Source organism: Alligator sinensis, unplaced genomic scaffold, assembly GCF_000455745.1.
Source record: "Alligator sinensis unplaced genomic scaffold, ASM45574v1 scaffold846_1, whole genome shotgun sequence".
NCBI classification, from domain to species: Eukaryota; Metazoa; Chordata; order Crocodylia; family Alligatoridae; genus Alligator; species Alligator sinensis.
This window is the reverse complement of record NW_005842230.1, coordinates 1,860,136-1,870,362: the sequence shown is the minus strand read 5'-3', so window position 1 is coordinate 1,870,362 and position 10,227 is coordinate 1,860,136. Positions and strand designations below refer to the sequence as shown.

Sequence of the window (10,227 nt, the reverse complement as noted above, 5' to 3'; positions counted from 1 at the left end):
GGAGGTGAGTGGGTGGGTGGGTGGGTGGCATATTCAGACTATATAGTATTTGTATGTAGATTGGGGTTTTTTTGTTTGGTTGGGGTTTTTTTCCCCACTTGTCCAGGACAGCTTGCATGTCTCACTCTGAAACTACTCAGATGCAGTAATCGCAAGCTACAATAATCAGAAATGCTCCTGGGATTACTTGCTCCTCCATGGATCTCCTTTATTTTATTTTTTTCAATCCCTCAGTTTTTATAAAATGTGTGCTAGCATGTAGTATTTAAACTAAGTCTTGAGTAGTCTCTAATGCTGTTTTCTGCATCATTTTGCAACATCAGTTTACTGTATCTCTGAGTTTTTTTTCTTTTGCTTGGGAAGTGGGAGGGAAGGAAGAGGTTGATTGGATGTAGGGAAGAATTGTGTTCAAAATTGCTCACTGAGCTTGTGTGGAAGATTTTTTTCTTCTTTTTGGCTGTGGAATAATTTCTACAGTTATAATATATACTGTCATTCCTGTGGGCTTATTCTGATATAAAGGGATTACTTCTGTGACCATGAAGGTAGTTCATTCATTTTCCATTAGGCCATCTCTCTTTCTGCTAAAATGTTTGGTAGTCTTCAAGAATACTGACATCTGTCCTTGAAACAGGGCTAATACTAACAGCTATGTTTATGACTTCCAAGCTTATTTATTTTGGTAGGCATTTGCTTTTAGGAAACCTTGTCCAGTTCACTACAGTAGCGATCATCATTCAAGGAATTTAAACAGGATGTATAAGATTCTGTTTGAAGAATATGTGGGGAAAAGTTTCAGACCATGAGAGTCAGAAGCAGCAGACAGGTGGGGAAAGACCCAAGAAGATAGGGTGCAAGTATATAAAACAAGACTGGTGAGCATGTAGCATTTCGCAAGAGACAAAAGGACAGAGCTTGTGGAAAATGAGGACTAGAACACACATTGCAAATTTGGAAGGTGCTTGGAAAAAGTAGCAGAAGTATATGATTGTCTCCTGTGGACATAGTCCTATATTACTCATCTAGTCTTTGGGACCAGACCCACAGGGGTGTCTATTTGACACCCCTGATGTAGGGTAAGGGGTTGGGGGAAAGGAAAAACAGCTTTTAAAACTTCATTGCCAAGATGGAGATGAGATGCAGAGCAACAAATATTCCTGAATAGAAGTGACACAGTTGGTTTATAAGAGGTACCAGCTATCTTTGCTGCTTCACTGTAAACTGCTCTGGAGAACTTTAAAAGTTCTGTTCCTTGTGAAATCCCAGGACCTGAATTCCCTTTTTTTAGCTCAGGCTTTTAATATGATTGAAGTGTGTATCCTGTTCCTAAAAATCATATTCTTCCTTGCCTTTCCACCCTCATTCTTTCCTTAGGTTTCATGTTTTCTTAAGGTTCTTCCCTTTCAGTAGTTGATGTTCCTCTTCTGTCTTCATCCAGCTGGTTATGGTAATAGATGCACTTTTTAAAATCCTGGAAAATGTTAGTAAAGTAGTCATAATTACAAACCAAATGATGCTGTAGTGATTAAGACTTTCTGTAATAGACTTCTTAAAACATAGGGTTTAAATACAATACTGAGTGATAGCAGTAGTTTAGTTAAGTTATGTATGGGTGCATCTACATGTTGCCCTAAGGTGACGTAGTGACGCACTATGTTGCTGTACAGCGCATTATGGCAACATAGTGATCACATGGGTCTACATGTGATTGGCAGCTACGTCCCCGTAGTGGCAAAATCTAACCGTGCACCATAAGTACCTCACTGCGCCCTGCTTTAGTACTTCTAAAAAGAAATACTAAAGCATGGTGACGTAGACATGCCCTGTTTGTCTTGTGGTTCTATCACTTTAGCTAGCTGGCATCTCCAATTTTGTGGGTGTAGTCTGTGCGGGTATTGCAGGATGAATGAAATGGCATAATCTTCTGAATCAGTAGCAAAGTAGGGTTGTTTTAGTGTTGTGTGTTGAAGTTCTTTTTTTTTCTGCCTGAAACACAGTATAAAGTCCCAACTATTTGATTGTTAGAAGTATTTGCAAGAGTAGTGTGTGTTAACTCCTGTTTTACCTCTTCTAAGGCTACAGTTGTGTGGGGTATATAACGTTTTTTCAATAAACTCTTACTGTGGGCTACTTTAAACAGATGTTGTGTTGCACAGGGATGAATGGGAGTAACCTATGTGACTGTACAATAATTTTTGAATACTGAGTGAAAAACATTTATATAGAAGTGTAACTATGTAATTTTGTATGCGTTTAAGAGTAGATATCTAAAATACTTGTAGCCAGTAAGTCTGAGTTTTTTTTTCTTTTAATGTTTAAGATTTACTTTGTTACTTTTATTAACAGGTGATGCCAAAAATCTAGTGCCATACTCTGGACCCAACAAAATGAGAGATTGTTTCTGTACCATAAACTTAGATCAAGAAGAAGTTTTTCGTACCCAGGTAGTAGAGAAATCTTTAAGGTAAGCCTTAAAATTTTTAGACTAAGCCAACTAACTTATGAATCTACCATGATCTGTCCCTTATGTCCCCTTCACTCCTTCCTTAAAAATACCTACATTTATTTTCTCATTCTTGTTCCTAAGTAACTTCCTACTGTGTGCATGTGTGGATTTATAAATGGGAATGAAGCACTGTGGGCTGGACAAAACTGTTCTAATAACATGGAAGACTTAAGAGTAAAATAAAACCAGATTTTTTTAAGTGTGCCCCATGTGCTATTAAAAAATAGCCAGTTTTATTTTCAAAGTTTGCTTATACTGTTTATTTTTTTTCTTCCTTTGACCAAAATATTTTTTTCTTTTTGATTAGGATATTCCACATAAAGGGTACTTTGTTTTTTGATCTCTCTTCAAATTTCCTTTTTCTATTTTCTGTATTCATTAGTTACCTGCAGTATAGAATTTTTGCTTGGTCTCAGGCCTGCAAAATCTGCTTGTAGAGTACAAGAACTCAAACTTTCCCAATCCTAGGCTTTCAAAAGTGGGATTGTGCTAACACACTGTCTTTTAGTATGTTAGTGGCTAAGTTTTTATAGCTCTTGAAACTGCTACTGCCTCAACTAAAATAGCTTAGATTAGTATATGCCCATATGCTGATAAGAGACTCCACACTTTTATAGGATTTCTGTCTAGCATTCACTTGACTTGTGAAACCTCCATTTGAATCCATGTGAATTTTATGGTAGGTACTCAAGTTGCAAGCTATCCTGACTGAATGCTCTCATCTGTGCCCCCCTCCATGTCCTCATTCCCTTCCTTTTCACAAAGGTTGTGGTTCTATGTCTACACCTGCAACTTCTTGCCAAAGTAGTAACAAAAAGTCTATCTTAACCAGTTCCTGAACTTGCCAGTATTTTTTTCTAAGCTTTAGATTTGTTCTGGATAAGTTAAACTGTGTACCTGGAATGTGACGAGAAACACTTTATTTCAGTGAATCTTGAAGTGAAGTCTTAAAGTAAATTTTAAAGAAACCATCTAAATCTTCTGGAGGGAAAAGCATAACAGTCAAATACTCAAAGCCATAAATCTGTCTAATCTTTTTTGGGAATTGAAGAGTTTTTAAACTTACTGTTTTTCCCTCAGAAAGAGGTTTAGAGTGTAGAGTAAAAGTTGGCTCTGTGGCCTGCCTTGGATGGATTCTTGTGTTTGCAAGCATGTACAGATTGTATTTGGAGTGCAAGTCAGACAGATACTGGACATAAGAAGTATTAAGTCAGATGCACAATTTTTTAATAGACAGTAATGCTACTTTGACTTCCTTTGGATAGCAAGTAAAAAATAAAGGTGTACTAGATACTAAATTCTCAGGAGTATAAATTTGTAGAAGCCATTCTAACAAGAGATAAGTGAACATTTCTCTACAACCAGAGCTTTTCAATCAAGCTGCTATACAATTACACTACCACTCACTCCTTCCTTTTCTCTGGAAACCTGGCTTCAGTTTAGGTTGGAGAAGTTGGGGAAAGGATTTGATGCGCTTGTTCCAGTGCAAGTCCTCTCTGATAGCTCTATACTCCAAAAATGTAGTCCCAGACAAAGCATGAGAATACTGTTGCATTCATTGTTGCTGTACAGTTCCATCAGTCCAAGCTACATCATCTGTGTTCTTTAAGAGTGCCAATTTGGTAATAGATCAAAGGTTTTTTGCATGTAACCAGAATACCTTGTTTCATTGGCTAAGTACAGACAGTCAAAAAGCCCAGGGCTAAATCGATTCAATCTTCACAGGTTAGTCTAAGCTGCATAGATAGAACCGATAAGCAAGCAAACAGACATTCACTTTTGATTCTGGAAATGCAGCCGCAAGCCGGGGTGCACTAGAGCACACCTTTTCACTTGGCTGGAGCAGACAGCTCGGGCCAAGGCTAGCCTGCATACCCTGTTAGGGGGTGGGGGTTTGCAGGGGAGGTGTAAAGCATCCTGAGATGCTAGGGGACTGTGAGTTAACTTGAATCTGGAAGGGATCTGGGACAGGAGTTCAATAAACCAATTTAACCTAACTCAGTCAAGTCTGATACTACATCCATCCCAGGCTTATTTTAAACCAGTTTTGGCCATTTTGAAAGTGGCTTATGTGCGCTGCACTTCTCTTGTGTTACAGATGTGAACTGGTATCCTATCACTTATACTGGTTTATGTGCAACTTTTTTGACCATTAGGACAGGGATCTTTCATATTTTGCATTTGTGTAATGTACTATATGCAGTTAAATCAAATGATACATTTTATGTTGCCCTTTGTATTATAAAAGGGGAAAAACAGAGTCTATGCTAACAAAAGTAAATAATACACCTCTAGCAACAAAATTAAGCTAGATATTTTGAAGGGCAAAATTAAAGTTTGGTCCTAATCTGAAATGTTTCTAGAGAGGCTTTTTAATTACTGTCCTGTATGTTGTGCTGACTTGAGTGAGGGGAAACAATAAAAGCTTTGTATCTACTGCTTTTAGTGCTGCAGAGCTAAAAGATAAATTGACTGCGCTGTCCAATTTTTGGGCACCCAGGGGCCACTACTCACTGCATGGACTACAGACTTGGAGGCTGCCTGCTGTGCTGGTGGCACCCCCTGCCCTTCCTTCTTACAAGGATTTCTTCCTTTTTCATTCTCCTTCTCCTTGAAGGCTTAAAAAAATTACCAGCCCAAACTCAAATGTACTTGTTTGGACTACTGTTTGATAACTAAATTACTTTAGCTGGCCTAAGTGAACAGAGTTTTGAAATGCTTTTATGGTGATCATAGGATGTATAATTTTCTTATTCTGAGGAAGAGTAAGAGATGATCCCTGCTAGGGCTGTGCGAAGCAGCTATGTTTCATTTTGGTTTCGGATTCAGCATTTTGGAGGAACAGTGATTTGTTTCAGTGTTTCGGATCACTGTCCCATTTCCATTCGGTTTAATCTGTTTCAGAGTTTCAATGCTGTTTGTGTTTCAGCCATAGGCTATAATGGGAATCACTAAAATGCCTATAACTTCGTTATTTCTTGCCTGATTCAAATGAAAATAGCAGGGATGATAGCCCCTTCTGAGGGCATGAAGCCTGCCAACCAGCAGCATACCTATAGGCTGGGGAACTCCCTTCTCGAAAGCACAGTGGCAGAAAGAGATCTTGGAGTCATTGATTCCAAAATGAACATGGGCCGCCAACGTGAGGACGCGGTCAGTAAGGCTAACTGTACCTTGTCATGCATCCACAGATGCATCACAAGCAGGGCCAAGGAGGTGATCCTCCCCATCTATGCGACGCTGGTCAGGCCACAGTTGGAATAATGCATCCAGTTCGGGGCACCACACTTTAGGAGGAATGTGGCCAGCATCAAGAGGATCCAGAGGAGGGCTACTTGCATGATCCGGGGACAGCAGGGCAGACCCTACAAGGAGAGGCTACAGGACCTGAACCTGTTCAGCCTTCACAAGAGAAGGCTGAGAGGGGACCTGGTGGCCGTCTATAAACTTACCAGGGGGGACCAGCGGGGAATGGGAAGAGACCCTGTTCCCCTGAGCATCTCCCGGAGTAACAAGGAATAACGGCCACAAGCTGTTTGAGAGTAGGTTCAGGCTGGACATTACTGGTACTACTTCACAGTCAGGACAGCTAGGATCTGGAACCAACTTCCAAGGGAAGTGGTGCTGGCTCCTATCTTGGGGGTCTTTAAGAGGAGGCTTGATGATTACCTAGCTGGGTCATATGAACCCCATATTCTCTCCTGCCCAGGGCAGGGGGTCAGATTTGAAGATCGACTTGTGTCCCTTCTGACCCTACATCTATGAATCTATGAAGTTTCAAGGAGATGGGTGAAGAGGTTTTTGTGAAACTGCACCTCAAACTGCTCAAAGCAAAAATTGTATTACTTGCCGGCAGCAGCAGCATACTATCATCCTGCACGCATATCCGGGGGGCTGCCCCCCACAGGAGGTCTGCAGGGCTGTGCCAGACTCGTCCCAGGGGGTGCAGGCCCATTGATCTGCATGTGGGATGACAGCATGCTACTATTGCCAGGTGGGGCCAGCACTAGTACCTGAATCTTCTCGGCACACCCTGTGCGCTGTCCGAGAGCATTTTTTTTTTTTTTTAATTAAAGCCCTGTAGTCACCGGTTGCAGAAGCAGCAGTTGGAGCCTCTGGGCGCTTGTGGCAGAGCCCCCCTGTGCAGTGAGGGGCAGTGGAGATTTCCACCCCCCTTGGCACCTGCATGACAGCTGTCACATCATGTGGGTGCAGTGTGGCTTGGTGGGGTGCCATGTGCTGTCTGGGACCTGGGGAGGCTCCAGCAGTCACCTGGAGCTCAGCTGCGCTCAGCCCAAGCACCCCCAGCTCCCAGACACCACACAGCACCCTGCCCCATGGGACAGCTGCTGTGTGGGTGCCAGGCGGGGGGCTGATCCCCATTGCCCTGCACTGCACAGGAGGGCTCTCCCATAAGCACCCATAAGCCCCAATTGCTGCTCCTGTAGCCAGCGAGTGTGGGGCTTTTAAAAAACAAAACAAAAAAAACAAACCTCCTGGAGGGCACGCCGACCATGCAGATGACAGCAAACTGCCGCTGCCAGCTGGGTCCAGTGGCAACACCAGTCTTCCTGGTGCTTGGCACAGAGTGCGCCAAGCAGACTTGGGTGGTGGCGCTGGCCTCAGCCAGCAGTGGCAGCCTGCTGTCATCCTGCGCACAGATCTGGGGGCTTGCACCCCCCAGGAAGAGTCTGGCTCAGCCCTTCCAGGGGGCGTGACCCCAGATCTGCATGTGGAATGATAGCAGGCTGCTGTCCCTTCCCTAGAGCACTGGGATTGGAATGGGCCTCAGGGACAGATTGCAGACACTGGCCAGCTACGGATTTCAGTGTCGGAGCAGTCCTTCTGCCCCTCTTCCCCCTCCCTCTAATTAGTTTGTTTCCCTGCAAGCTTGTTTCCAAAACATTTTGCATGGTTTCATTTCATTTCCGAGATGTTTCGGGGCCTTCCATTTCATTTTGGATTCAGTGTTTCGGGCACCAAAACGGGCCAAAACACCTCCCAAATAAAACTGTTGCCGAAATTTTGCACAGCCTTAATCCCTGCCCACTGGCTTTGAAGGAATTTCAATTAACAAGTGGCCACAGTGGGTAGTAGCATAAAGATGGGTGCATGAGCAGGAGACAAGCCCCAGGTGTCTAGGGGGTGTGGGCAGAATGGACTGGGGGGTAGTGTCTCATTCTTCCATCCCCCTCTGCTTACAGTGGCGGCACAGCAATGTGCATCAGTCACTGCAGGTACTCTAAGAAATGCAGCAGAATTAGCTTGTGGTTGGGGGGAGGGAAATGTTGCCTCCTTTCTTTTGCTGTCAAAATCAGGAGGGGTTTTTGTTGTTGTTTGGGTTTTTTTGCCACCTTGACCTGGGTGTCTTCAGCAAAAAGAGGTGACCTTTCCCCCTCGGTAGTAACTGCAAACTTTAGGCATTGCTTCTATGCAGTACCGGCTGCTGGGGCCTACAGAACCAGAAGGTACAGGGGGAGGGGGGCACTCCTGGCTAGTTGCACAACTCTGGGAATTGGGCACATGCTCTGAATGTAATGGGAGGCATGAATGGGAGACATAGTCTTAGAGTGATTAGTATAACTGGTTTGGGGGTAAAGCCATTTTAGATTTGGGAAATAAGGGATCTCTAAAACTAATCTTACTGTGCGCATGTAATGTTTAAAATCTGTTAGATGCTCTCTACATCTTCAAGTTGCTAATCTGCAATGAAATGAATAATTTTTGAAACCAGGACACCTGTGTGGTGTACACGAAATGATACTGCAAGTCTTGTGCTGGGCACACTGTATATTATTGAATCAAAGCTGGAATTATTTCTTTAAATTCTTAAATATTCTTTAAATAGTTAAATAAATATTTGATCGTTTATAATTTTCCTCTTTCTTTCCAGCCCCTATTTTGGTGAAGATTTTTACTTTGAGATTCCAAGAATATTCCAATGCTTATCCTTCTATATTTATGATAAAAGTGTTTTACAAAAAGATCTGCGTATAGGTAAGCATTAGTATAATCTATAAGCATTACTAAAAATAAATTTGACATGTAATTAAATAAAATACTTGTGTCCAAAGGATAAGGATCTCTTATATAGACTACTCTTAATTTGTTACCTTGTTTCAAATAGTTTAACTTGTAGTACTGTTAACTGAACATTTGCAAAATAAATAAATATCTAAAACAGATTTTTGTTGCCTTTTTGTATTGGATTATAACCTGGTGGTTTTGCTGATTTAATAGTTATAGAACTATTCACCATATTCAGTGCATTTCAAAGGAACATTTCATATGTCTTCCACTTCATTTTGTTTTTTCTGTTGATGTTCCAATTAGAATATTTGGATTGCTGTTTGTTTTTTGCAATTTTAGTAAAAATACAGGTTTTTACCTTTTTTTTTTTTCCGAAACTGTTCTTTGTTTTGTAAACCTGGCAACTAGAAGCTAACAGTAGCTTCTAGTTATGGTGTGCTTTATGGTAAACATTCTTATAACACTGGAAGGTAATGGACTGTTCTATATGGTAGATTTGTACTTCATAGTCTATAACATGTAAGTCTACCTTCTACCTGCCTTCAGACTAACATAGTTTACTACCTCTTGCTTCCTGTTTACTGTATAATTGCTTTATTTTAGCAGGTTTATGAGGGTTTTTGGATAAGTAGTTCTTTACAAATGATTGAACTTCAGTGTCTTTAATTGAGGAAGGAATCCATTGAACCTTCATGTCAAGTCATTTGATAAACAGCCTTTCACACAGTAGTCCAGCTTTAATTTCCTACTTAAGAAATCTTCAGAATCTTTATTCTTAAAATATTTATTTTAACTTATGTTGCACCAATAAAGACTTCTTGGGCCGATATCTATGGCCATTTATTAATGAGCCATATTGGCCAATACTGATCCTATTGCCAATATGCAGCTTGGAGAGCATCCAGCTGGTAAGTCTGTTGGGGAGAAGGGGTGTGGGGGGCACAGATCAATGCACCCACAGTAAGGGAGGGGCTATGGCAGGGGCAAGCACTACCCAACTGGGGCAAAACGTGGGATGGAGCTGCAAGCAGCTCCTCTGGAGGGTGCACGGAGGTGGGGGCTCCCTCCACTGTGCACACCCCCAGGGGAGGCATGAGGGTTACATGCCCCTCAGATTTACATGCAGGATAATGCTGGGCTGCTGCTGTGGGCTGGGGGCAGCACAGGGCTCTTACCAGCGTGGGAGAAGGGGCCAGGACTGCGCTCACAGTGATGGCAGCAGCACTGGCAGGTGGGGTAAGGTGAATTCTGAGGTGGCTGTAGCGCACCCCATAGCCCCACTTGCAGCACTGCCAGCACCCACCCTGAGCACAGCACCAGCCCAACCCTCCCTGCTGGGACAAGCCCAGCGCTGTCTCTGGTCCCAGCCCATAGTGGGCAGCCCATGCACAGATCTGAGAGGCACATGCGTCCCCTAGGGATGCATGCATGCTGCAGCAGGAGCTGCCCCCGTCCCTTCCTATGTCCCCCAGATGAGCCACTTGCTGCCCTAGCCCCACTCCTTCCCTCACCATGGGGGCCTTTATCTGCCCCCCATATACATGCATCCCTTCCCTCTCCTCCACACCTTTCCCACCCCAACAGATTACCAGCCAGGCACTGCTCTCCAAGCTTCTGGGTTGACCACATGCATGCTGCGCACACGCACACAGCATTTATCAGTGACGTTATCGGCCTCATTATCGGCAATT

General features: G+C 43.0%; 1 protein-coding gene across 1 annotated transcript in view; it reads left to right on the top strand.

The window, feature by feature from the left end:
• Positions 1-1,249: 1,249 nt before the first annotated feature.
• The window catches only part of RASA2 (RAS p21 protein activator 2), an 88,980-nt gene continuing 80,002 nt past the window's right edge, over positions 1,250-10,227 (top strand). The window contains exons 1-3 of the mRNA XM_025208445.1: positions 1,250-1,447; positions 2,347-2,464; positions 8,400-8,503. Of these exons, the coding sequence (XP_025064230.1) occupies positions 1,414-1,447; positions 2,347-2,464; positions 8,400-8,503 (256 nt within the window). The 5' untranslated portion in view covers positions 1,250-1,413. The remainder of the gene's footprint in view (positions 1,448-2,346; positions 2,465-8,399; positions 8,504-10,227) is intronic.